The sequence below is a fragment of the Lissotriton helveticus genome, chromosome 12, assembly GCF_964261635.1.
Source record: "Lissotriton helveticus chromosome 12, aLisHel1.1, whole genome shotgun sequence".
Classification (NCBI taxonomy): domain Eukaryota; kingdom Metazoa; phylum Chordata; class Amphibia; order Caudata; family Salamandridae; genus Lissotriton; species Lissotriton helveticus.
The window spans coordinates 119,219,960-119,245,310 of record NC_136073.1 but is presented as its reverse complement, the minus strand read 5'-3'; the positions used below and the strand labels follow the sequence as shown (position 1 = coordinate 119,245,310).

The window sequence follows — 25,351 nt, the reverse complement described above, 5'->3', positions numbered from 1 at the left end:
AGATGAGGGAGGGGGCAGTTAGGCGATTTGGAATTAAAAACCATAAATTTGGTTTTGGAGAGGTTAATCTCCAGATTTCTTAACCTGTAAAAGGAGCAAAAGGCCTCCAATGTTCGCTGGATGCCTGTTGAGGATTTTGATAACAAAAGGGTATCATCAGCGAACATCAGGGCTGGTATCTTACGTGCTGCCAAGCTGGGGGAGTCTAGATCCCTCGCGCCCCAGAGATGTTTAATCAGACCATTAAGGAACAGAGAGAAGAGCGTTGGGGCTAACACGCACCCCTGCCTCACGCCCTTTTCCACCGGAAAAGCGGCCGATAGCTCCCCATTCCTCCCATACCTCACTCTTGCAAAGGTGCCCTGATGTAAACGTTTAAATAATTGCCACAGATAAGCTGGAGCACCCATCTCCATCAAGATTGCCCATAGCTTCTCCCTATGGACCAGGTCAAATGCAGATCGAAGGTCTACAAAGATCAAATACAAACTACCGGCCCCCATAGGCACCGTCTTCCAGTAGACCATCTGTAGTCTGAACAGTTGGTCAATGGTGGAAACTTTAGCACGAAAGCCCGCTTGAAAGGGGGTCAGGATGTGATGATCGTCCATCCAACACTGCAACCTTGCTAGTAGGATGCGGGCCATTAATTTCTGCAAGACGTCAATAAGACTAATGGGGCGGTAGTTGACCGTGTCCAGAGGGGAAGCCTTTTTGTGGATGGGAATGATCACAGCCACCAACCAAGTTGGGGGGATATCCATACCAAGGAGGATGGCGTTAAAATATAGGCAAATGTAAGGAACCCAAACCTTTTGCTCGCTCAAGAACAAATCTCCTGGTATGCGGTCCAAACTCGGTGCCTTCCCTTTAGCTAAGCTTTTAAGGGCACACTGAGTTTCCCGCAGGGTAACTGGGTAATAGTCCGGGTCTGTAGTGACCTGTAAATGTGGAACAGGTGTGATTAGATCTGCTGAGATTGAAGTATTAGTATGAGCGAAGAGGGGCTTAAAGTGCGCTATCCACACCTCTTCACACAAATTGGGTGTTATAGCATACGACCCCTCAGACGATCCTGATCTAACCAAATTCCAAAACACCCTATAGTCGCGTCCATCAAGGGCGTCTTTAATATTTTCCCATCTTTGGGCCTCCCATTCCAACTTGGACTCTGCGGTAATGCTTCTATAGGTGAGTCTAGCCCCTCTTATACTCTCAACTGTGCCAGTTTTTACCTCCCTCACAAGAGCACATTTCGCCTCCCTACAGGGTTTATTAAACCACTGCTCCTGATTTTTTGGCCGAGCCCTCCTATTAGCTGATGTATAAAAGTAATCGGCTAGGGAGGTAATTAAATTAGTATGAATGAGCTCAAGCACCCGGAAATAGGAGGAATCATTGGTGTCCGGGAGATTAAAAGCCTCTGTTAAAGAAGAGGCAACTTGTTGATAAAGCTCCGCTACTTTGTCCGGTTCTAATACAAACTTAGCCCACCTGATACGTCTGCCTCCTGCCACAGTGATTAAGTTGGGGTTAAAATATGGGTCGTGCTCCCTCACTCCAGGTTGGCTACCCAGTGCAGAATTTAGTTCTAGAGAAAGTAAGTTGTGATCACTGTCCACCCTATCAATTACAGTAAAGGTCCTAATTTGCGACCAGAGTTCAACATTGACCATGATGTAGTCAATGGTTCTAGTTTTCCCCGGTCTGTTATAGGTGAACTTCCCTGGAACATCGGGGGGAAATCAGCCATTGCAGGCTCTAAGGGAATGGGAGACTAAAAGCATATTAATCTGCAGTGCCAATGGGATCAAGCGCTTAGCTGGGTACAGGGAGCACTCCTGTATATGCCAGATTGAATCCTCCTCTACCGTTACAGACGGGATCCCCGCCAGAGGTTCAAAGTGGCAATTGAAGTCACCTCCCAGTATTCTGTGTGTAGGAGCAGGGTACAGTAAAAGGAGTTCATCAAGAGCATTGATCAAAGATGACCCCCTCGATTGGGAACTGGGGCGCAGATAAATATTAAATATCACCACTGACGTGCCATCCAGATATTTAAGGGCGATGCACAGGATGCCCTGAGGATATGAGTCAATCACTTTCACTGAACACCCCAAATGGGTAGCTACCCTTATACATAGCCCCCCCCCGATGGTCTACCCCTTAGTCCCTGTACAGCTGGTATATGGTAGGAGGCAAACCCCATCCTAAAGGGGGTGGATGTCATCCAGGTCTCTTGAAACAAACAAACATCATACTGATCCACCAACTCCCCCCATTCTGGGTTCGATATCTTAGAACCTAGCCCAGCTACATTCCAAGACCCTATAAATGAACTACATGACTGTAGCCTTGTGGGATTGAGTGTAGCGGGCGGTGGAATGGTGTTACAGGGGATTCCATCTCGTTTGGCCATCCCAATTCTGTCTCCTTGTGGGCAAGATTTAACGTTTGCAGTCAGAAGAGACGTCGGTAAATCCACCTGAAGTGCCCCACCAACAGTCTTGAGTAGCTCCTCCGCTTGCCTCTCACCCTCCTCCGCCACCGGACATCCCACTGAATTAAGATCTATAACATTGTGCCAAGGTGGGGAGGTTAGTCAGTCTACATTATTCAGGGCACTAAATCTATTCTCCACAGGTATATTGTATTCAGACCTCTCACCACCATTGTAAAAGGAGGATGGTCCGTATCCGCCTGGGAGACTTTCCTATAAGTAAAAATACCCTATAGGAAGAGGGATAATTGGGCCATGTTGTCGGAGGCCACCCCATCCAAGAATGTGGTTAACCACACCAGGATCCCTAAAGTTAATGATCAAAGAATCCCCTCCAATGTCTTTAGGTTTATTCCCTATCCAGCTAACTCTTCTGGCGAATAAAATTTCCCCTTGGCCCAAATTCATTAGTGGTCTAAATTTATTCAGCCAGAATATAATTTTATTCTTTAGCTCGAGGAACGTTTCTCCTCGCTCACCTGACAGCAGTGGTACTCCCGATAGTACCACCACATACGGGGAAGCCTCAGGGGGTAACTGGATACAAGGTAATGGTTTTTGGGGAACATCTGCTGGATGGGTAGGATTAGACTTTTGAGGCACCAGCCCCCGGTTTGGCACATGATCGCTAGTCCCTGGTGGGAGTGGTGATGGGATACGGGGACAAGAACTCGCATTGTGTGGATGCCCACTTGAGGGACTAGCGGGACAAAGAGGGGTAGTGGTGGTAGTACGGTTGGTCATTGTCGATAGGCCTGGCCCTTGTGTCCGTTTGTCTGGTCGTTGGCCTACACCTTGGGTTAGACCTTGCGATGGCTGTTTGATGATACCTACAGCCGAAGTCGGGGAGATATTCTTAGTTGTCGTGGTTGGTTGTGCACTTACACCACTCTTGGTATTTATCATGGAAACAACTTTGTCAATTCTACTCATCAAAGCTTTAAACTGAGAATTAATAAGTTGTTCCAAGTGGGCTTGCAAGTCGATTATTAAATGGGTGGCCCACAAAGGGGGAGATAGGGTGGAAAAGGAGGACCCTGCATCATGCTGAGGGATATCTAAAACAGGTGAGGTTAGCCTAGCGGCTTTTTTATGTGGTTTAGGCTTCTTTTTTCTAGGGCAGAACTTAGGAGCTTTGTTAACTACCTGGGAGGCCAAAGGGGGAGATAGGTCTCTACGGGAGCCAGCATCTATCCAGCTCAATCTGTGCACATGGAAGCTCCGCATAAGAGGACGCTAACAACGAATCAGAAGAGTTAATTGTGGCTGGGGAAACATTCCCAGGTGACGTGGGAGGGGGCATAGAAGGTGTCAATGAGAGGCGTCTTTCTGTATTTTCTATGGCAGAAGCTACCACCCTTATTGTCTTTTGTAACATTTTGTCAATTGCAGTTAAGCTCGGGAGTGGGGTTGTTGAAGCAGCTGTTAGTCGTGTAATAGGGTGAGTGGTTGGATGATTACTCTTACCCATAACTCTCTTCTAAAGGTTCTCACCAGGTATGAAAAATAATGCAAAATATATATATAAACTAATTAGCTTAAGAGTAGGAAGAACATAAAAACATACTGTGAAACATCAAAATACAGTTGTCACATTAAGTTATTATTGACTGACTATGTATTTAAAAAATATTACTACTGTTCACTATGTCCAATTCGGCAACAGCCTTGCCCAGCCAAAAGAGGTGGCCCTGCCCGGCCTCTTTCGGCCACCGATGGCCACAGACGGCCCGCCCTTTGCCTGGGCTTAGCCCGGCACCGCCCGCGCACGTCCCGCGTGGCGTAAGACGCTAGTTAATTATATCTGTCCCCAGTAGTCAGCTCCAGGTGAGAGGTGGAGTGGCGGCAGTGCACTCTCGGCCCCGCGGCAGGATGGTCCGTGTAGGCGCCGTATTTTGCAGGCCCCCCGCAACTACCTCTAATCTCCTGTGTCCGGTGATGCGTCGCACGCGAAGCGGGAGGCGCGAGATGTTTAAATATCCCCCAGTAGTCAGCTCCAGGTGAGAGGGGGAGGGGCGGCAGTCTGCTCTCGGCCCCGCGGCAGGATGGTCCTTGTAGGTGTCGTATGTTGCAGGACCCCGCACTGGCTCTAATCTCCTGTGTCCGGCGAAGCGTCTCCCGCAAAGCGGGAGGCGCGAGATGTTTAAATATCCCCCAGTAGTCAGCTCCAGGTGAGAGGGGGAGGGGCGGCAGTGCGCTCTCGGCCCCGCGGCAGGTTGGTCCTTGTAGGCGCCATATGTTGCAGGCCCCCTGCACTGGCTCCAATCTTCTGTGTCCGGCGATGCGTCTCCCGCAATCTATTATGCTCTGATTATGAGACCTACTTGAAAGCATCTTATTTTTTCTACCTGTTAATTACTTTTCTATTCACTTTCCTCACATCAGGTAAGAGAGCATATAATAAAGATATGTTGTCTGCTTAGTGCTAGTCCTCCCAGAAAGATAGTGATTTCAATATATAGCCAAGATTGAGAGGAACCTTAAACATTTTATAAATACAGTGGAGTCCAGTGGGACCTATGCATGTATGTAGAATGGGAACATGAGAAAATATTAATGATAATTAGAGTTTGAAAATCCTTTTGTAATATAATAGAGTAATGTTTTGAGGTTGAGCACTCTATTTAGATTTTAGCTATTCCTTTTTCAGATTTAAAGGAACTCTGAGCATGTGTTTGTTGTATTTAGCTACACAGTGATCATTTTGTGTGTTATGTGGTATTTTTATAAAAATGTGAAAGCTGTAAATAATAAGTGATATTTATTGTGCTTTTTATGCTCACTTTCCACAGCCCTGAAGAAGCGGCTTGTGAGCCGCGAAAATCGTGGGCTATGACTGCTTCAGAGTATCAAGAACTATTCATGTTTTGAATGTGACTAAAAAGTTATCACTGTAAAGAAATGTTGGATGAAATGTACTACTGTAACAAGTAAAAAGATATTTTTAAAGAGTATTTAAAAAACAGAATTGTTTTTCAATAAAAGAAAAAGCAAAAAAGTGAAGGTTTATGGGTTAATTAATATGTAGATAATTAATAATGGCTCCCCACTGATGTTTTTATATCTTTCCTTGAAACATATCTGTATTGGGTTACTGATATAGTGGGTAGCAGCCTAACGCAGGGTCATTCACATCAGTAGCAGATAATATAATCAAACTGCATATGTTAATCATACCTGGCCCCAGACAAAGGGGTCAATGACCAAGATTGGTTTTAGATGTCATCAATGAGGTGCAGCTTGAGTCCTGTCGCACAACACGTTTTAGAACCAGGACTCCACTCACACATCCTACTTAGGGAAACTTGTTTAACAAAATATTGATGAATCCGAATTCTGGTATTAATTGCACCCACAGGTAATTACTTACGGTGTATTATGGTACACCACTTTAGCTTGCGACTGCTGAGAGGGCCCATCTTTTGTTCATCGTTGCAAGTGAGATACAGAGGGGCCCTCATCATGAATGTACCAATTTTGAGGGTGTTAATTCTGCAGCCTTATAACTAACTCCAGGAGAGGGAGCCAGGGTGAATTAAAGGGGAATCATCCAGGGGGATTTCAGAAGCTGAAATCTTCGAGATGAACGGGTGGTGAATGAAATGACTCGGAAGGTAAGTTAACAGCACTTGAGTGTTTACTCAGTGTTTCCTTTACTCGAAAGGGTTGGTATCAGGGCTCCATCAGGGATTACTGAATGGGGTTTTAGCTCCAGTTTTTTAAGGTGTAGATCCAGTCTCACCTCTCAATACCTGCAGGGTCTGGTGGCTCAGTGGACTAATACGTCCACTGCAGGGGCCTGTGTTCCACCTCATGGTCACAGGTTCAAATCCTGGCGAGTCCACTCAGCCTTTCATCCATCTGAAGGTAGATAAAATGAGTACCATTTAGTTGGGAAACAATGAACATCTGTTATTGAGTGCCAAGATACCTACGGGTGAACTTGCGCTTTACAAATACACGTTATGTTACTTATCCCCATGTTGAAATATAACCTAATTCTTACATGTGCACCCATCCCCTTAGGACGCCATAGGGCACACGTCACAGGCGTGCATCAGGAGTCCATCGCCATTCGTTGTGTGTTGTGAAAGAGGCTCTGATACACTATAACCTCTGGCCTCGGGGCCTTGGCGTAACCAGTTATCATTGCTAGATTAACCTATGTGCAAATTACCCGGTTTTCTTGATTTTTTTGGTTTCATCTGAATGGTTTTATTTCTCCAAACAGATGACAATGAAAAGCTGGAGAACGGAGTCGATACCCAAGGCTTTTTATTTTCCTTCCGTAACTGACCCCGCTGCGTCATCTCCTTCCCCCGACAAAAGCACCAGCACCAGCACCAGCACCAGCACCAGCCCCTCCCCAGAGGATGTGGAAGTGATGGCGCTGTTGGATCTGTTGACATGGCCCGAGCCACAAGGAGTCATCAACTCATCCACCAGCCCATTGAACTGCGAGTGGCAAATCCTGCACCCCAAAGACAACTATTCTGTTGGGGAGACCCTGGAGGTGGTCCTCACCGCCAAAGACCGCTGGAATCGATCAAAGGCGTATGGCGGCGACTTTTTCCAAGCCAAGCTTCATTCCCCCAACCTAAAGGCTGGAGTAAGGGGGTTGGTGACAGACCACCAGAACGGGACATACACAATCTCCTTCTTGCTGCTATGGCCTGGTGATGTGGTAATTTCCATCCGCCTCTTTCACTCCAGTGAAGCTGTCCAGGTCATCAGGAAAGCCAGGGACTCCCGGCCGGACAAAGTGTATTTTACTGGAATCTTCCAAAGAAATGGAACGGAGGAGAAAACTGAGTGCAATTTGGAAATGCTAGACAGACCACTGTGTGTTTATGGGGACAAAAGAATTGAAGAGACATGGTACTGTGCAAGACCAAAGACCCTCCCGTGTGACTCATTGGTTTACCACATGTTTGGAGGCTACAGGAAGGTCACAGACGCAGCAGAAGACAAGCTTATAGCTGGGTAATATATGTGTCTCTTGGCTTAGCCATGCTTATTATAGTGATTTGGTGTCTCTCACCCTAATGGTTCCTCCCTTTCCCTTAGGATATTTGTGTGTCTCTGGCTCTTTGCCTGGTAATCTCTTTCAATATGTCAAGGGTCTACCTAGGATAATACCCCGGTTACTTACCTATAATCTTCATTACTGCAAGTTTAGTCTTCCTCGCCACATGACTAACAAAGTGAACACACACCCACACCAAAAGGCTTCATGGTACACAAGAAACCACGACCAAGGCGGAACATGATAACCATACAAAACTTTAATCAATCACATAAAGAAACAACAGAATAAAACACAGACCAGCCAGTGGACCAATCAAGGGACGGCAGAAGTAGCACTCAGGGCAGCCCCCGCAAAGCTCCCAGGAGGAGAGCCACCCAGGATCACCCAGTAGTGTTCCATAAACATGTGCGGCGACGACTAAGTCGCCGCCATGCAGATCTCCTAAGTGGACACACCCTTAAGAGAGGCCCAGGGCACAGAAACGCTCAGGGTGCAACGACCCTGGACATCCCCTGGGAGGTCAGAATCCTGGGACTCGTAGGCCAGTAGGATAGCCTGCTTCAGCCAGCGACTCAAAGTAGAAACAGAGGGGTTGTGCCCAGAACACACCGGACCAAAGGTCACAAACAAACTGTCACACTGACAAAAGGAGGAAGTGTGGGCTAGGTAAATCTCAACAGCATGACGGACATCCAGCAAGGACAGGGGACATCCACATCAGGGGAAAATGAAGGCAAGGACACCTCACGAGAACGGTTAGCCAGGGAGGGAATCTTAGGCAGAAAAAGGCGATCATGTCGCAGGACCAGCCGGGCCGGCAGAACCCGCAAGAAAGGAGGAGACCGAAGAAAGGACCCCAGCTCACCCATGCGGCTAGCAGAAACGATGGCAACCATGAAAACCACCTTGAAGGTGAGGAATTTCAGATCCACAGACTGAAGGGACTCTAAGTGGGGAACCTGCAGGGCCCGCAGGACCAAAGGAAGATCCCAAGGACCAGCCAGGCAAACTGCCCGAGGCCGCCGCAGGAAACCGCTCCGCAGCAAGCGAGCCACCAAGGAATACAGCCTGTCCAGGTCCGGACTGCGGAAAACCCGCAGATCAGCCCACTGAGCCCTCAGTGTGGAGGGAGCCAACCCCAGGGAAAAAACCCAGAATCCTCATGGGGTCCACCGACACAGGGTCGGAACCCTGCAGCCCACACCAACGGTAAAAGCCCACACCAACGGTAAAAGAAGGATCAGTGACGGGAATAGGACAGCAGGGTCAAAGACCGCCGGGAACACTGCAACAAGGCAACCACACCTGTAGAACACCCCTGAGCCAACAAGGTCTCCCACTCAACAGCCAAGCCTGCAGATGGAGCCAGCCCAACGCTGCCCCGGGGAGCGGAGGACCCCACAACGGGAACGGGTGATCTGGAATCAGCCAACAATCTCAAACCGCCATTTCGCACAGGAGAGGTTACCAGGAGCGTCGAACCCAACCTGGAACCACCAAGAGCTCCAGGGCCCTGTCCAGATGGACCTTCCAGAGGATCCGAGGAATCAAAGGAAAGGGGTAAAGGCATACAGAAGACCCCGAGGCCATGTGAAAGACAGAACATCCACCCTCCAAGCCCCCGGACACGGATGGAGAGCGCAGAGTCAAGGCAGGAGAGCATTGCCCAACTCTGCGAACAGCTCCACCCGGGGAAGGCCAAACAGGGCCACCAAATGCCGAAAAACCGAAGGTGTCAAGGAGAGGGCACTCAACTGAGGGAACACCCAACTGAGATGGTCTGCACTATATTCTCCGACCCCGGGAGATAAACCACCCTGAGAGACAACACCATCCCCTCTGCACAGGACAACAGTTCCTAGGACAGCAACCACAGGGAGCGCAACCGGCAGCCACCTGGTGGTTGATGTAACCCCTCACCACCTGGTTGTCTGTCCAAACCAAGACATGATGACCCTGGAGAGAGGGAGCAAATTCCTGGAAAGCCAGCAGGACCGCCTTCATCTTGCGGAAGTTAGAAGAGCAGTGAAACAGAAGAGGGCCCCAACAACCCTGAACTGTCCAGGACCCCAAGATTGCCCCCCTGCGTAGGTGACTGGCAACCGTCGTGACCACCCGGGAAAGGGAGACCAGAAAAGGGAGACCCTCCAAGAGGTGGGAGTCCATCAGCCACCAGCCCAGGTTGGACCAAATCTAGGAATACACCGGGTCCAAAACTTCGTAGTCCCCGGAGCAGGGATCCCAGAGAGACAGAAGATGATTGACCAAGGGGTACAGGTAGAGGCGGGCCCAGGGGAGAACATTGATGGTGGCAGACATTAACCCCTGAATCCTCAATCACAGACTCACAGGAGCTGGCTCCCATCTCAGAAGAGCCCCCAGATCTCGCCACAAGACGTTACCGCTTTCCTGGGGCAAAACACCTTCCCCAGGAGCATGTCCCAATGGCCCCCAATGAAGACCAAGTTCTGGGTGGGAGCTAGGTGGGACTTCCTCTGGTTGATCAGGAATCCGTGGGCAGAGAGAACCTCGCAGACCCTCCTGACATGCAGCGTCCCCTTTGAGAAAGAAGAGGCTGAAATTAACCAGTCATCCAGGTACGGAAACACCCTGAGCCCCTCCCAGTGGAGAATGCCCACCAAGGGTGCCAGAATCTTAGTGAACACCCAAGGGGCAGATGACAATCCAAAAGGAAGTACCTGGAACTGGTAGTGGTAGTCCCCTACGCAGAACCAGAGAAAAGGCTGAGACGTCAGGTGAACCGGCACATGGAGGTACGCAACCAATAGGTCCAGTGAAGCAACCACCTCCCCCTGGACCAGCAGCGACAGAATCTACTGCAGAGAAAGCATCTTGAACTTAGCATGTGGAATAAAAGAATTCACCCGCTTTAAGTCCAAGACAGGCCGAAAGTCTCCAGATCCCTTTCTTACCAGGAACAGGATAGAGAAGACCCTGAAACCTCTCTGAGACGGAGGAACAGGCCAGATGTCCCCCTTGATAAGTAGGTCCTGGATGCCTTCAAGCCAGGCCACCCATTTGACTGAAGAGGAAGGCAGCAGGGTAGCAAGGAAGGCGTCCATAGGAGGAGGAGAAGGTGATGGACAGCCCCTCTCTCACGATCCGAAGAGCCCAAAGGTCTGAGACAGAGGATTCCCACGACGGAAGGAAGTGGCTGAGGCCGGGAATTGGAGAAGAAAGGGGTGCCCCGGCCGTGACCTCTAACTCGAAAGGGCGCAACGCCCCTAGCCATGGACGAGGTGGAAAAATGACCTCTTAGGGCCCAGGAAGCAGGTCTTGGAAGACCTGAGGGGAGCAGCTTCCGGTCCTCAGCCGACTTATTCACCTTGTCCTCCAAAGAGGACCCGAACAGTTTCACCCCTGAGAAGGGGTCTTCATCAGCAAAGCCTTCTGGGCAGCCTCCGCTTTCCAGTGGTGCAACCAGATCTGCCACCGGGCCTGAATAGCGGTGTCACCAGCCGCGGCAGAGGCCTCCAAGGTGTCGGAGGAAATGTCCGACAGGCGCCGAGTCTGCTGCTCTATCAGAGACAGGGTGGGAACCACATCCGCTCCCTGGTCCAGTAACTCCCCCAAGGACTGAAAATCCTTCAACAAGGACTGCACCATGCAGGATAAGTAGGCAGAGGCCCGAATGGAAAAATTGGCTGCAGAGTCGGCCCGCTTGGCCGCAGCCTCCACCCGCCTGTTACCAGGGTCCGAGGGAGAGGCGTGCTCGGAAATAATGGACCCCTGCGAGGAAATTCCTGCCATCAGAGAGTCCACCTTCACCGAGGGAGGGAAATCCTTGGCAAAGTCCTGGATGGCGTAGCGCTACACCAGGTACCTCGGGAAGGCTTGTTTATCAATCTCCATCCACTCCCCCTCAGTCACTTTCTTAACGGAGGAATGAAGAGGCAATGACTCCGGCTCCTTGCGCTGGTATTGCAAGAAGAAGTCCTCAGAGAGCTCCTCAGCCGCCGGAAAAGCGAAGTTCTGTTTGATGTGCAGGAGCTCTTCCTCCTCCCCCTAAGCATCAGAAACCTGAGGTGGGTCCAAGCGAGGACGCTTTGGAGAAGAGGGATCCTGCCCACACTTGTGCTGCGCAAAAGCAGCCACCACCGCTGCTGGATCATCTCTTGAATAGACTGCATGTGCGCAGCCTCAGCAGGAGCCTGGGAGGCTGTGCTAGCCCCCACAGGGGCATCCCCCTGGAAGGAAGACAGCATAAGCACAGGCAAAAGGCAAGCAGCAAACATGGAAAACCACAGCCAAGACTGAGAAGAAGAATCCCCGAGTAATAAGCAGGCAGAAAGGGCTGGACCACCCGATGAAATTGACCACCTACACCAGCCAGCGCGGGAACGCACCCCCGCCCCCGCCCCCGCCCCAGGAGGACGAGCCAGAGAACAGGCGTCATACACGCCCAGACTGCGCAGAAGGCTGTGAACTCCGTGGAGACCCGGTAAGCATCACGGCCAAACACAGCCGAGCAGCACCGCCGCCGCGCCTCGATGGGCAGGCGGGCGGCGTGATGAACTGAGCCATGGGCCACATGAGATGCAAGAAGCATCAAACAGAAAAACAGTGGGGCAAACAGAACACCGCGCAGCACTGCAGCCGCCTGCCGCAGCGCCTCAATGGGCTGGCGGGTGGTGAGAACCAAAGGAAATGAGTGCAAAAAATAGTGGGGCACACAGAACACTGTAAAGCACAGCCGCCGTCCGCCCCAGCACCTCGAGGGGCAGGTGGGGGGGGGTGATGTGACGCACAGAGAATAATCGCCGGCCCCAGGAATCAAAAACAACAGGTTCACAAACGCCACGCAGCACCGCCGCCGCCTTAGTGCCTCGATGGGCAGGCGGGCGGAAACAATCGGGCACAGATCAGGAACCGGGCACAGAGAGCCAAGCGAGCGGGGGCAAGGCAGAGCGCCGGCCCCCACCTTCGGTACCCCGGCCGCCCACCCCTGTTAACCCTTGGCTCGCTGAAACAGAGCCTAACCGGCCCAAACACACCGGGGGAAGGAAGGGGGATGAAAAAGGTCCAAGATTCCATGGTCCGCTAGAGCAGGACCTACAACCCCAGACCCATGTACCTTCTACAGCAGGCACCACTTACCTGATGATATATCCGGAGAGTAAACATGCGCAGAACTAAAAAAAACAGGCTGTGGGGTTGGGCCAGCCCCCCTCTTATAGTGGTCGTGGGGTGTATGGGTCTGCCATATAGGAAGGGATGGGAGGCTAACTTTTGCTTCTGAGGGTTCTGGTGTGGAACTGAAGCTCACTTCGTTAGTCATGTGGCGAGGAAGACTAATGAGGAGGTAATAGAAGACAGCTGAATCTAGCCGTCACACTACTGTGGAAGCACAGGATGCATAGGTTGCCGCCTAAAAGTAGAGAGCCGTAGGACCTAAAAGCCACAGACTTTAGATTCATCCAAAATAGAACTGCAGACAGAATCAGTAGGCAGAGTGGTACAGAACTAGCAGAAGGCACAGGGAGATGCAGGCTTACTGTAGGAATCAAAACAGAGAGGGAGTTATGAACAGCTATAACGAGCAGTAAAGAAGCCCACGCATAGCCAACACCACACCATTCTAATAGGGATTGCAGCTAGAATTCAGAGAGGGTCTGCAAATCAAAGCCCATTAACTACTACAGTGCTGTTGGATGGTTCTACAGATATTACTCAAACGAATTTATAGGGCATAATGGATATGTGAGTTGAGGCGGTGTAACCTCAATGGGATTTACACTAACACATACCAAGGGGTCATGTTTACACTAGGACAAAAGATATTACCAAGTAATATGTACCAGAGAGTGTTTGCAAACCCGTAGCACTGTTCACACTACTAATTTACCATCTCAAAAGCTTGGTCATTAGAACGAACACTTGCAGTTTGTTTTATGACAACAGGTGTGCCCTGACTGTGTTTGGAAAGGCTATGAACTGGGACCAATTTATTTGGATTATGTTCCATAGTTTGCAGAGTGTTCTTTCATGCCTTTATTTTCTTTGCAGAGGTTGTTTACTGGGAGGATGGGATGCTTTGTTGAAATGCATGCATTAATCAGGTGAGTGTTGTTGGGAGGGAAGTGTTCACTGTATGGCCCTGGAGAGTGTGCACCCTTGCTCTGTGTTAGAGTGCTAGCGAAATCAGGGTATGCCTCTGCAGACCTTAGATTCACGCCTTAGAGCATACGACAACCATGCATGTTTGCTCAGGGCTCGATTCCGGTGACTTGAAACCCAGAGCATGGCCTGAGGTCAAAAGGAGGACCCTAAGAACACCCCTTCTTTTGGGAGGGACTACCAGTGGTGGCAGCATTCAGCTGCAATGAAAAGGGCCGGCTCTTTTTTGTGTCTATAGCAGAGATCTAAATAACACAGCTCACCTTGGGTCTAAACAAAATAGTGTAAAAGTAAATAGCGGAATAGGATGGAGATATGTCAACAGGTAAAGGTACCAGCCACCTCAGTCAGAGAGGAGAATGTTTCTTGTCAGTACCCATCATTCACATTTTGTGAGATTTCATCATTTGGAACTGACCACCTCTGGCTCAGACACCAGTCTTGGGTGATTGACTGGAATGTCTTGAGCAGATCGAAAGACTCGAGGATGGATGTTAACTCAACAGAGTTTACCACAAAAACCCATGGGCACAAATTCATGCTATGTGAAGAGGGTCAAAAGTGTGTGCAGCATTAAATTATACAAAAAAGTGTGTTAAAAATGACTAAGGGAACTCTTTCCAAACTTTATTCTTAGAGATCACTTGTCATACTTAAAAAGCAATCTACTAACATTCGAAATGATCAAATGTTAAGCAATATTATAGGTCGGCATGTTTCTGCCCACTTGAAGATCTAAATGTATCGGGGCATTCCTCAGGACCACAGAAATAGAGAATTTTAAATTGCTGCAAGTAACACAATTAGTGAAAAATTATATGATATAGTGAGAATTGTCAAAAGTAACAATTTGTATACTCAACCGGTAATGTCCAATCTAAGAAGTAGTAGAGGAAATTATCGGTTACCTGTAAAGACAAATGAAAATTACAGATGGTACTAAACCGCACTTACAATTGCACAATTCCAAAAGCCATAAGTGAGTATATGGCTGGAAACCTTAACTGGTTTCACATTAGTCTACATAATATGTATATAGTACATCACTTACCCATAGTCAATGGGTGTTACCCTCACCTCAACCTGGTAATTACTCAGGGAAGGGGGCCCCGCTCTGCAATAAAAACAGATAAACCATGATAGAAATCGTCATGGCATCGTTTTCATTGCATTGTACATGCTGATTCAGGCTAAAACAAAAATACTGCTGCAGACTCTCAAACAAACAACAATCCCTGTTTATAACTTCTGTGCATTCATAATGACACCAGAGTATGTTCGTATCAGGTTGTAACACGTTGATTGTGTCACAATTCACCTAACCTTGTTTGTTAAAAACTCGTGGCCCCAGGTCCAATTGTTTTTTTTAGTGTACAAACCACGGAGAAATTGAGGCTGTGTTAAAATACAGAAAGCCCAAATTCTTATTTCATTATATCCATACCTGTTTAAACGCTACTCGGTTGCTCGTGGAACAGGCCAACACTGAGACCCTATTTGTGACCATGCTAGTTGATGAAACAACCACGCATCAATCTGTACTAGCAGAGATCTGCCTAGTTCCCCATAAACAAATCATTTGCTCCATCCCTGTTGAACATGGATCAAGAGTGCTTGTTAACTCTGCATTTATGAGTGAGGTTTAACATGAAATGTGTACGGTGTGCTTTACTGTTTGGGGGCAGGAGTCCAGTCAGAAAATTGAGATGGGATGGGAGCCTGTACAGGTTCTTTGTTGATCGAGGGAAAGCCCTGGAACTTTTCACAGCCTTCCATTTGAAGTAAGCCAGCTCAGTAGCTGGAGAGCATGGCAGGTGGGTGGGGGGGCTTCTTTCCTTGTGTAAAGAAGTGTCCCAGCCTTCCCAAGAAGTGTCACAGCTGACAGTTATGTGATGTGGCTGGGGGAGGATGGTTCTCTCATGTTGTGTCTGTCTTTCACATTCTCTGCCAAGGCACAGCCAATGGCGACTCCTCTTCTTACTGATTCCGCAGATAAAACGTATATGGCTGGGATAATCTGTACGATACCAACAAAACCCCAAAAACCAGAGGTAAGGCCAAATAAAGAGGGGCTCTGGAATACAAATTTGTACCTGCCTGCCACCAACAAATATTGGATAAAAGAACCAGGACAGCGCGCCAGGACACTTTTGACCAAGAAGGGAAGCCCACAGCTGTGTGCCTTATTTATCCACGTCTGGAGTGTCTGACTGACAAAATCCTTGGCAGGTTAGGACCAGAATTTGGAATTCTGAACTCTGATAGAAGTGCTGCTTCACTGTGTTTTTGAGGGATGTATTCAACTAATGTGGAAGGGGGCTAAGAGATGCCAAGAAGGGGAGAAAGAGCTGTACTGTGGTGAATCCACTCTAACTCTGAAACTCACAAGTGTGTTCCCCTGGTTGCCCCAAACAGAACCGTGAGCTGCATCTGCCTTTCTTTCTGACATGGTAGTGTTTGGTGGGATTGCTAGTAAAGCGTCCAAAATTGCACAACCCCAGCAGTAGCTGAGGTTGTGGTGTTGAAATCCCGGCTTTGTGGGGTCTCCCTGCCAGCTTGTGGTGTGCTCTCAAGGCTCCTTTGTTGCCCTGAGTTGTGAAAGTGTGTGTTTGACAAGTCTGCATGTAATGCCCTAGAAGTTAAGAGTTCTGTATAATTAATGGGCATCAACTTTGAATAGGCTCACTCTACCATGCTCAGCAGTTTCATAGTTGGTATTTTGTAATGGAATTGGCCCCATCCTCTGCTGAGAAAAGGAGCTTCTTTAGCTTGCCCATTAGACTCCATCTCCGTGATCCACGGAATTCGAGGATCCATTTTTTGTAATGTTGGAAGACCCAGCTGCCACTAGGCACAAACAAGATTTGGAAGCAGCAAGTGAGTGGAGTGTGGCCTAAGTCAGGTGAGGACTGAAGTAAATCAAAAGTGATGGCTGGAATGCGTGAATCGTTCTCAGCCACTGGCAATTTCTTTGGGCCACATTCAATCATTATTTTGTACACCGTAGCACCTCAGTTTGGACCCGGCCATATGCAAATCAATCTTGATCTTGCGCCAGTGGGAACAGTCCAGCATGAACAGCCAGACCAGGTCCTTCCTGAACCAGAAAGCAAGCAACCCAAGACCGGTTTTGTTCTTGTAGGGCTCATCCGTCGACTGTGGTTTGTTTCCAATGACTCAGTGTGCAGAGAACCCACGTTTGAGCATAACCGTCCCACTTAGGGTGTCATACTGACAAAAAAGTGATGGGATGGATGTTTGAAATAATCTCACCCACTGGTAATTACTTGGGCCGCATCCCAGTCCTTCCTTATTTTGCACACCATGCCACCTTCATTCATATGCAAATCAGTCTTGTCTGCTCTCCAACGAGAACAGTCCAGCCTGAACTACCATGCTAGGTCCTCCCTGAACCGAAACACAAGCTAACCAAGACCAGTTTCGCACTTATTAGGGCTCATCAGTCAGGTACAGCTTGGTTCCAAGGGCACAGTTTCCACTAGACACACATCTGATCATGCCCATCCCATTTAGGGCATCACACTGAAGATTACATAAAAGTGATAGAGTGCTTGAATTAATAGCAGCCACTGATAATTACTCAGGGTGATTCCCAGTCGGTGGTTATTTTGCACACACTGCCACCACAGCCATATGCAAATCAGTCTTGACCCCGCTGGAATACGAAGAGTCCAGCCTGACCTGCCAGTCCATATCCTCCCTGAACTAGAATACAAGCAGCCTTTACCGGTTGAACCCTTATTTGGGATCATAAATCAGGTATAGCTTGGATACAGTGGCACTGTGTGCACGAGGCCCAGGACTGGCCATACTCGTCCCACTTAGGGCATTACACTAACGTATACAAAGAAAATGATGGATGGAATGTTTGAAATAATCTCAACCACTGGTAATTGCTCAGGCCGCATCTCAGCCCATCATTATTTTGCACACCTTGGCACCTCAGTTTGCACCCAGCCACATGCAAATCAGTCTTTATTCTGCTCCAGTGGTAACAGTCCAAGCCAAACTGCCAGGCCAGATCCTCCCTACCACAAGCAACCCAAAATCGTTTTCACCCTTATTAGGGCTCATCAGTCAGGTATACCTAGGTTCATAGCTAAGTCAGTTGAGGAGACTATAGTGAGCGCGTGATCTCTCTCACATGCATTGCCTACAGAGTGCCTCCATGCCTCTGACCATGACTGTCTGCTCCATCAGCACCAGTGGGTCCGGATACTCATTTGTTTGGAAAACTCTTCAGAGACTGTTTTGCATATTCAAGCCCCTTTGATAACAGCAGTAGGCAGTGGCTTTCTGATTCTGAAAACACCATTGACAAGGCCTTGTTAACTTGTACATTTGTAATTCCATCTGTAGAGTTTAGCTTTGTGTACATTTAAGTCCTTTTCTAGAACTGGCATGACAGCACAGCTGTTGGCAGACCTAATATAATTTAAAAAAAACTTTCACGAGAAATGAAACATTTGCCCAGATGTTGGTTCACTTAAAGGAAGCTTTTGATTGGGCAAAAGCTGTGTGCTTCCACAGAAAGAGTGCTTACCCTCCAAGCAGCTCTAACGCTTTGTTTATCAAGCTGTGTTAGCCATCAGTATGGATGGCTCTTAATCAAGTCAAGCCATTCTGTTACAGAGGGATGGTTGTTGCTCTTTATGACACATACATGTCACTGTGATGCTATTAAACACCTCTTAGATGTTTCTAAGATCTTAAAGATCTAATTCAGGAAGGACCACAAGACCTGCCTCTTTGACTGAACCGCATATCCCCCCCCCTATCTCAGCACCTTGAGACACTCACAGGTGACTAGTCACACTACATAAGAACCCCGATTGATTGACTGATTTTAGATGATTTACAGTTTTTGTTCTTTCTGGCACCTTCAAAGATGGGAGGAGCACAAACGTGTTTCTGTATTGTAGTCATAGCCCCCTCCCTCCTTCCCTTTACACAATCAGCTTCAGAGTGCTGGTGTGTTTGAGATTGGTTCGAGATTCCCAGGGATATGCTACATTGAAACCTTGAGAGAATGGGTGAGCGCTTGGGGTGACGGGGGTATGCCTGCAGGGAGAGAGCGCAGGGGGTAATTATAAGCGGTGAGTGAATGGGGTGCCAATGTGGGTGGAGGGGTGAATGTGGGGAGACAGGTGTGAATGGAAGGGGCGTGATATGCCTGCGTGTTTGCTGTAATAGCCTTGCTCCTGCGGTGTGTTCCTTCAGCGAGTGCATGGTTGGGAGTGCAGGGGTTTACTGTGAGTACCAGGGATTTGCTGTTGCTCCGAGGACGCCACCTGAACTTACCCGTCTTAGCCTATCTGCCTGTCCGACGCTGCATCTTGCCGCACCCGCTTCGCGGGTGCCACATTGCGTCGATTGGACCCTGGGAGGTACTTTGTTGCTGTCTGTGTGGCGGTGTTGCCGGTTGTGGGGAGAAGGAGCAGGACACCTGGACGCCGCAGGGACTCAGTCATCCAGGAGTCCCTGCGAGACCTAGCACACCTGGTCTGCGTCTATTGCTCGGCCCCGCCCACCGGCCCCACGCATTGAAATCCTGCTTCCAACAGCTAGAACTTTGGATTTGCTGTTGCTCCGAGGACGCCGCCTGAACTTACCCGTCTTAGCCTGTCTGCCTGTCCGACGCTGCATCTCGCCCGCATCGCGTCGATTGGACCCTGGGAGGTACTTTGTTGCTGTCTGTGTGGCGGTGTTGCCGGTTGTGGGGAGAAGGAGCAGGACGCCTGGACGCCGCAGGGACTCAGTCATCCAGGAGTCCCTGCGAGACCTAGCACACCGGGTCTGCGTCTATTGCTCGGCCCCGCCCACCGGCCACCACACGACCTATTTAGCTGACTATCCCACGCTGCGCGGGAGCGCGCCGGGCTAAGCCCGGGCAAAGGGCGGGCCCTCTTAGGCCCTCAGAGGCCGAAGGAGGCCGGGCTGGGCTCCCCCTTTTTTAGTTGTGTTCTCACACATGATAAGGATTTCAATTATAACTGTGGTTTCTGTAATCTTATGCAAAGTACTCTATTTTGCTTTCTTGTTACCAATGCATTTTTGGTGAGTTGCTTAAGACTACTTTTATAGTTTTCATTGTGCTTGAACTAGGTCCCCATTGTCTTTACACTGACCAGAGACTATTACCATGACGTCATCCCTCCCCAAAGAGAAGTCTCTATCGATTGGAGGAATTAATCGAGGTACACTCGATAATTATGTCATCAGGGTCACCACAGAGACTGATAGGGATATTGCACTCGAAGAGCGACGGGCCGAAAGACGACGCTCAGTGGAACTTATTAAGAATAAGCGTTCGTCTCTGGGCCCATTACAGTAAGCTATCTCACCCGTACCAAGCATACATAGTGGTAGGGAGGACTGTGAGGTATCTCTAGGTGATAGTATCCCATTACTTCTGCGGGATAGATCCCCTTGTATAGCTGAAACTAGTGTTCGGACCATAAGTGTTTCAGCCTCCCTTTGCAATTCAATTCCGGAGGTTGAAGTTTTGCCAGACACTCCGTTACCACAACTAAAGTCTGTTCCAAAAGGCAAGAAAACCCCTCATGTTCGAGGCCCTCCCCCGAAGAAAAGGAGAAAGAGGGGGAACGGTCCTAAAAAAATATTCAATTTTGGGAATTCAAAAAGCTTCTCATCCAATACATCTCCGACACCTGCAGTACATACCCCTCCACATGTCCCAATGAATGATTTATCCAATATTAATCTAGTGGGTAGTATAAAACAGCTAATTAAATCACTTATATCCCCACTAGCAGAGAGGCTAAAAAGAATAGCCCAACAACTGGATAATCTGGAACAGGTTATTGGGGAATTTAAAGGGGTAACCAAGGACCTAACAAAGCCCACATTAGCCCACGCAAGTTCTGTTTTAGCTCCTAATACCATTGCTCAAAAAGAGATAACAATTACTAACGTAGCTAAAACAAAACCGACGACATCAATCTCACCTAAAACAACAGAGTTAAACACAAAATATAAAGAAAAGGAGGCTCAAGTAGGCAGACAATCTATCCCTTCAATAAATGTCCCAAAACAAAATCCCCCTAAACTGAATGGTCTTGAAAACCCTGTAAGGTTAACTGCATCTAAGAGGCACAAAGTAGATCTGCCCCCGGAAGCTGTTCCGTATGTGGTGGTTCTTACTGGAGTGCCACCTTTAGAGGAGGGTCGCAGAGAAGCTGACTACCAACTGAAAAATAAAATTATATTTTGGCTCAGACAGAATCGCCCATTACCATCACATATAAACGACGAAATTTTAAATGTCAGGCGCCTTCCCTGGTTAGGGCAAAGAACAAAGGACATAACAGGTGACATTGTAATAATACATTTTAGAGATGTCAGAGCTGTTAGACACATTGTAAACTGGTTTCCCCAAAACAGCAGCAACTCAATGACTACATATGATTTGACTTATTTCTATCCCAGAGGACTAGTGGCCCCAGTAACCAATGTTATGCCCCTGTTTCCATTCCAGAGCAACCACACTGGGCCTCTATCTCACAATCAGGATGACTGTTTTAGGGCCCCATTTCAAACTCAGGAAGACCACTTCAGGTTCCCTTTTTAACAACAGGCTGATCATTCTATTCCCGTCTACAATCGATATGCTGCCCTATCAGGCCTGGAGGGAGTAGACTGACTGCATTCTGAGGGAAAAGGAAATGCTGCTGTTGACAGCCTACATAAGGTTTCTTCAATGACCACAGAACCGCCATCTAATGGTTACGTATGTGTCCCGCACTTAAAAAAAACTAGTGTGCAGCACGGAGTGTATGATTCTGTGGCTAAGACAGCGGGCCAGAATCAATCCTGTTCACCCTGCATCCTTGAACAGGACTTAATTTCCAATCCCGAGACTGGGCTGCCACTAGATAACGAGGGACAAAAAAGGGGAGAGAAAAAACCGTGTCTTTCAGTTCTATTCTGGAATGTGGCAGGCCAACGTTCCAAAGTGACTAATGCCGAATGGTTGGATTTTACCACTAAATTCGACATAATAGCACTACAGGAGACCTGGTCATGCGATGTGATACATTTTGAACTGAACTGAACATATGGAGGGCTTTAAAACTTATTTTTCACCTGCCCAACCATCCTTCTCAGGCAGAGCAAAGGGAGGCTTAATAATTTATGTTTCAAACCTTCTTAATACTTTGGAAGTAGTCTCCATAAAACTAGATCCTAATTTCCAGATTCTTCGGATACGTCTTAACACCAAGGATAGCTTCTCATAGTTAATAGAGAGTTGAAAATTCTTTTCTGAGGTTCCTTCTTGCAGTACCTGGGACTACGGGTACTTTTGCCTGTCATACTGAGCTTGGTCTCGCACATGTGATGGACCTAGCCAAAATTGAACCTCTGTTATTATGGCAAAGGATTTGGACCTCGGATAAAGCAACCCTCACTCAATCAATTCTTTCAGACTGCATATCCTTGGACAACGCCAAAAACTCTAGATGGTTGCGTTATATAGCAAGGTTTTTTCACGATCTGGGATGAGATCAATACTATCATAAACCCTCCTCAATCTGCGAGGTATCAAGGAAGCTCTTAAAAAAGAAATGCCTCGCACATCTTGAAGACTTAAGATTGATGAGTGAGGTCACCAAACCTTCCGTCATCCACACCTTGCTGATACAGTCAGTAGCAACTATGCAGCCGTACCTTACCTATAACACTACGAGCTATGAGCGTTACCTTCTGGTAAGGTTTAGGTTGAACTTTTTCCATAGAATGGTTACATTTCCCACCAGAAATAATTGGGCCAAAGAACTCATGCCTTGTCCCTGCGATAATACCTCTCCTCAGTCTACCCTGCATACTATTCTCTTTTGCAAATTGTATTGTGAAGTTAGGAAAAAATGGCTTGTTCCTTTTTTAAAACGTCATAGTTTTAGACAATGTCGTCCGGCTTTGCTTGTTTTACAGCTGTTACAGGGAGAGCAGTTGGTTCTTTTAATGGCTAGTTTTCTTAAATGTCTTGTTCGACACCGTATGAACTTAGTCTGTACTTTGCATAGCAGTCAGTCTTAAATTTAATATTACAATAAGCAACGCTATATATATATATTTTTTTTTTTTAAATTAATTCATTCTGCTGGTTGTTAATCGTTTCATGTTTTTAACTTGTAAAGATTGCTCCATTTTTTATACTGTACTTAATTATGTGAATTTAAAACTATGTATATATGTATGTTTATTCTTTGTCACGCTTTTATGATTTCCAACCAAAATCGAAATAAAGCAAGAATTGAATTGAATTGAATTGAATTGAGCACCAGGGATGTCGGTATGCGGTGAGTGTGAGGTACACCTGTGAGTATGTGTGCTTGTGTTTGTGCCTATTTGACTGCAGACAGTGCTTGTAAAACTGTAATGGGTGCTTGTGTGAGGGTATAGAGGCATGTGGAGGATGCCTGTAGGTGGTCAGTGCAGGTTTGCCTGCGTGGGTTGTGTTTAGAAGGTGGTATCTGTAGGGCTGTCAGTAGAGAGGGGCTCTGTAAGGGGGGGTGCAAGATATGCCTTATGTGGAGAGTTCAGGGTGTGCTTGTTGGGTTGAATGCAGAGGGTATCTGTGGGGGTGCAAGATATGCGTTACGGGGAGAGTCTAGGGGTTTGCAGAGGGCATCTTTGGGGTAGTGGGTACATGGGAGTCTGGTGGGGGTGAGTGAAGGGGCTGCCTAAGTATCTGAATTTGTGCATGTGCTTTGAGTGCAGTGGGACCCTTGTCCATGTCTGTGCAGTGGGTGAAAGTGGGGATGCGGACTGAATTTACGGTGTTACTGCATGGGGTGCTTGTGTTTGTGTGTGCAGGATGTGTGTATGTGTAGAGGGTGCCTATTAGTATAAACAGTGCTCTAGGGGGTGAATCTAGGGGATGCCTGCAGTGGTGAGTGCAGGGGGTTCATCTATGAAGAGAGTGAAAGGGTGATTTTGTCAGTGTAGGTGGAGACTCTAGTGGGATAAGTGCTTTTAGTTCATGGCAGGGCGCCAAAGCGGAGGTGTCTGAAGTGGGTAAATGCCGAAGGTGCTCGTAGTGGGAGGTTGCTCTTTTATGAGTGCAGGGTGTTGCTGTTTGTGAGTGTCGGGGTATGTGCAGGGCTTGTAGTGTCCTGCTGGACACGGTCTAGTTGTTTACATGATGTAACCCACACTTTACACCCACCCACCACTGGTGTCAAGAGTCACGTGACCCAGTTAATAAAAGGGGCCGAGCGCTCGTGCTCGTGGCCAGTTTACCAAGCAACTACCCTGTGTCTGCGCCTCCATGGTTTCGCATAATGAGGGCCGAGGGCCCGACACGACATTGGCGACGAGGCGGAGCTGTGCCCAGTGTGCCACAGCTACAGGAGGAAAACGTGGGGAAAAGGGGAGAGAGCTGCAGGGCGACGTCGCGCCCCCCCCGCAGGATCGGCGCCAACCGCCGTAAGAGGCCCGCGGGGCGTGAGACGAGCCCCGGGCCTGGACAGTAATGAGACGGTGACCGGGAGACCACCCCGCACCTCTCAAGCCTGCTAAACAAGTAGCAGACCGACCGGAGCCCACCCGCGTCGGCCGCCACCAAGCCTGCACTGCCCCCATCGTGGAAATCCACGCGGAGCCCACCGCGTGGATGAAGAGGCCCACCCGGGCGAAGAAGTGCCCAGAGAGAAGTGCGGACCGGCCAGAGCCCACCTGCGCCGGCCGCGACGAAGTGACCCCACCGGGGAGGAGTGCTGGCCGGACGGAGCCCACTCGCCACGCCCGCAGATAATGGAGAGGCCCGTCGGCCAGAGGTGAGCCTGGGCGCTGAGAGAAGCCTCGGGGGCCGCATGAGCCTGTAGCGACCCCCAAGACTGTACACTAAAGCGGAGCCGACCCGCGTAATTATTGTGCCTGGCCGAACTCAATAGCGGCCGCCGCGCAGCATGTATGATGTGAGGCGGTGGTGGGGTGAATGAACCTTGGAGCCCGCAGCGTGAGGAAAGCTTCCGGGCGCCAGACACTGAAAGCGGACCCCACCCACATTGTAGCACCTCAAAGAGTAGCCGGCGGGTGCCAACCCCGCACGGCCACACACACACACAGCACCGACGCCCCCACCCCCACGCAGCGTGGGAGCAAAGACCTGCTGCGGGCGGGTAGAGGTGGGAGGACTCAGCTCGTGGCCAACAGCCGACTGGAGCGGCGAGAACAAAGTGCCCACTGAAGCGGGGAAGCGGTGTGCAAACGGGCGGGCGTGATTGAACTACAGCGGAGCCCGCCCTCGCAGAAAGAAGAAGCCGGATGAGACAGCCCACCTCATAGTGCCGAGGCCTAGTGTGAAACGCCCGTAAAAGCGGCACCAGCTCCCTCTCTTCCCCCCCCCCCGCTGCCCGAAAAGGAAAACGAGACCACTAGCAGCAGCTCCTGCCCCTCCCCAGCACAACAAGGACAGGTACATAAGAGACTCAGCGCAAAAGAGAGGGAGTCCTGCCACAGGGCGCCATCCAGGAAAAATGCTGGCTTGCTGAGTGACAAATGCGTGGCCATGAGGCGCCCAGGAGCGAGCCTGAGGCCGGGCAAGCCAGAAAACAAAAATACACGAAGCTGCCGAGGAAACAAGTTACAATGAAGAATGATGAGCAACACTGCCATCCAGTGGGTGTTCTCCTGAACTG

The 25,351-nt window shown here is 48.9% G+C and overlaps 1 protein-coding gene across 4 annotated transcripts in view; it reads left to right on the top strand.

The window, feature by feature from the left end:
- LOC144797751 (NXPE family member 3-like) overlaps positions 1-25,351 on the top strand; it is a 627,879-nt gene that overhangs the window by 336,675 nt on the left and 265,853 nt on the right. For all 4 annotated transcript variants that reach the window (XR_013603456.1, XM_078668505.1, XM_078668507.1 and 1 more), the window contains exon 2: positions 6,732-7,483. Coding sequence is in view for 3 of the 4 variants with exons in the window: in XM_078668505.1 (XP_078524631.1) it covers positions 6,732-7,483 (752 nt within the window). In the remaining variant the exon portion in view is untranslated. The remainder of the gene's footprint in view (positions 1-6,731; positions 7,484-25,351) is intronic.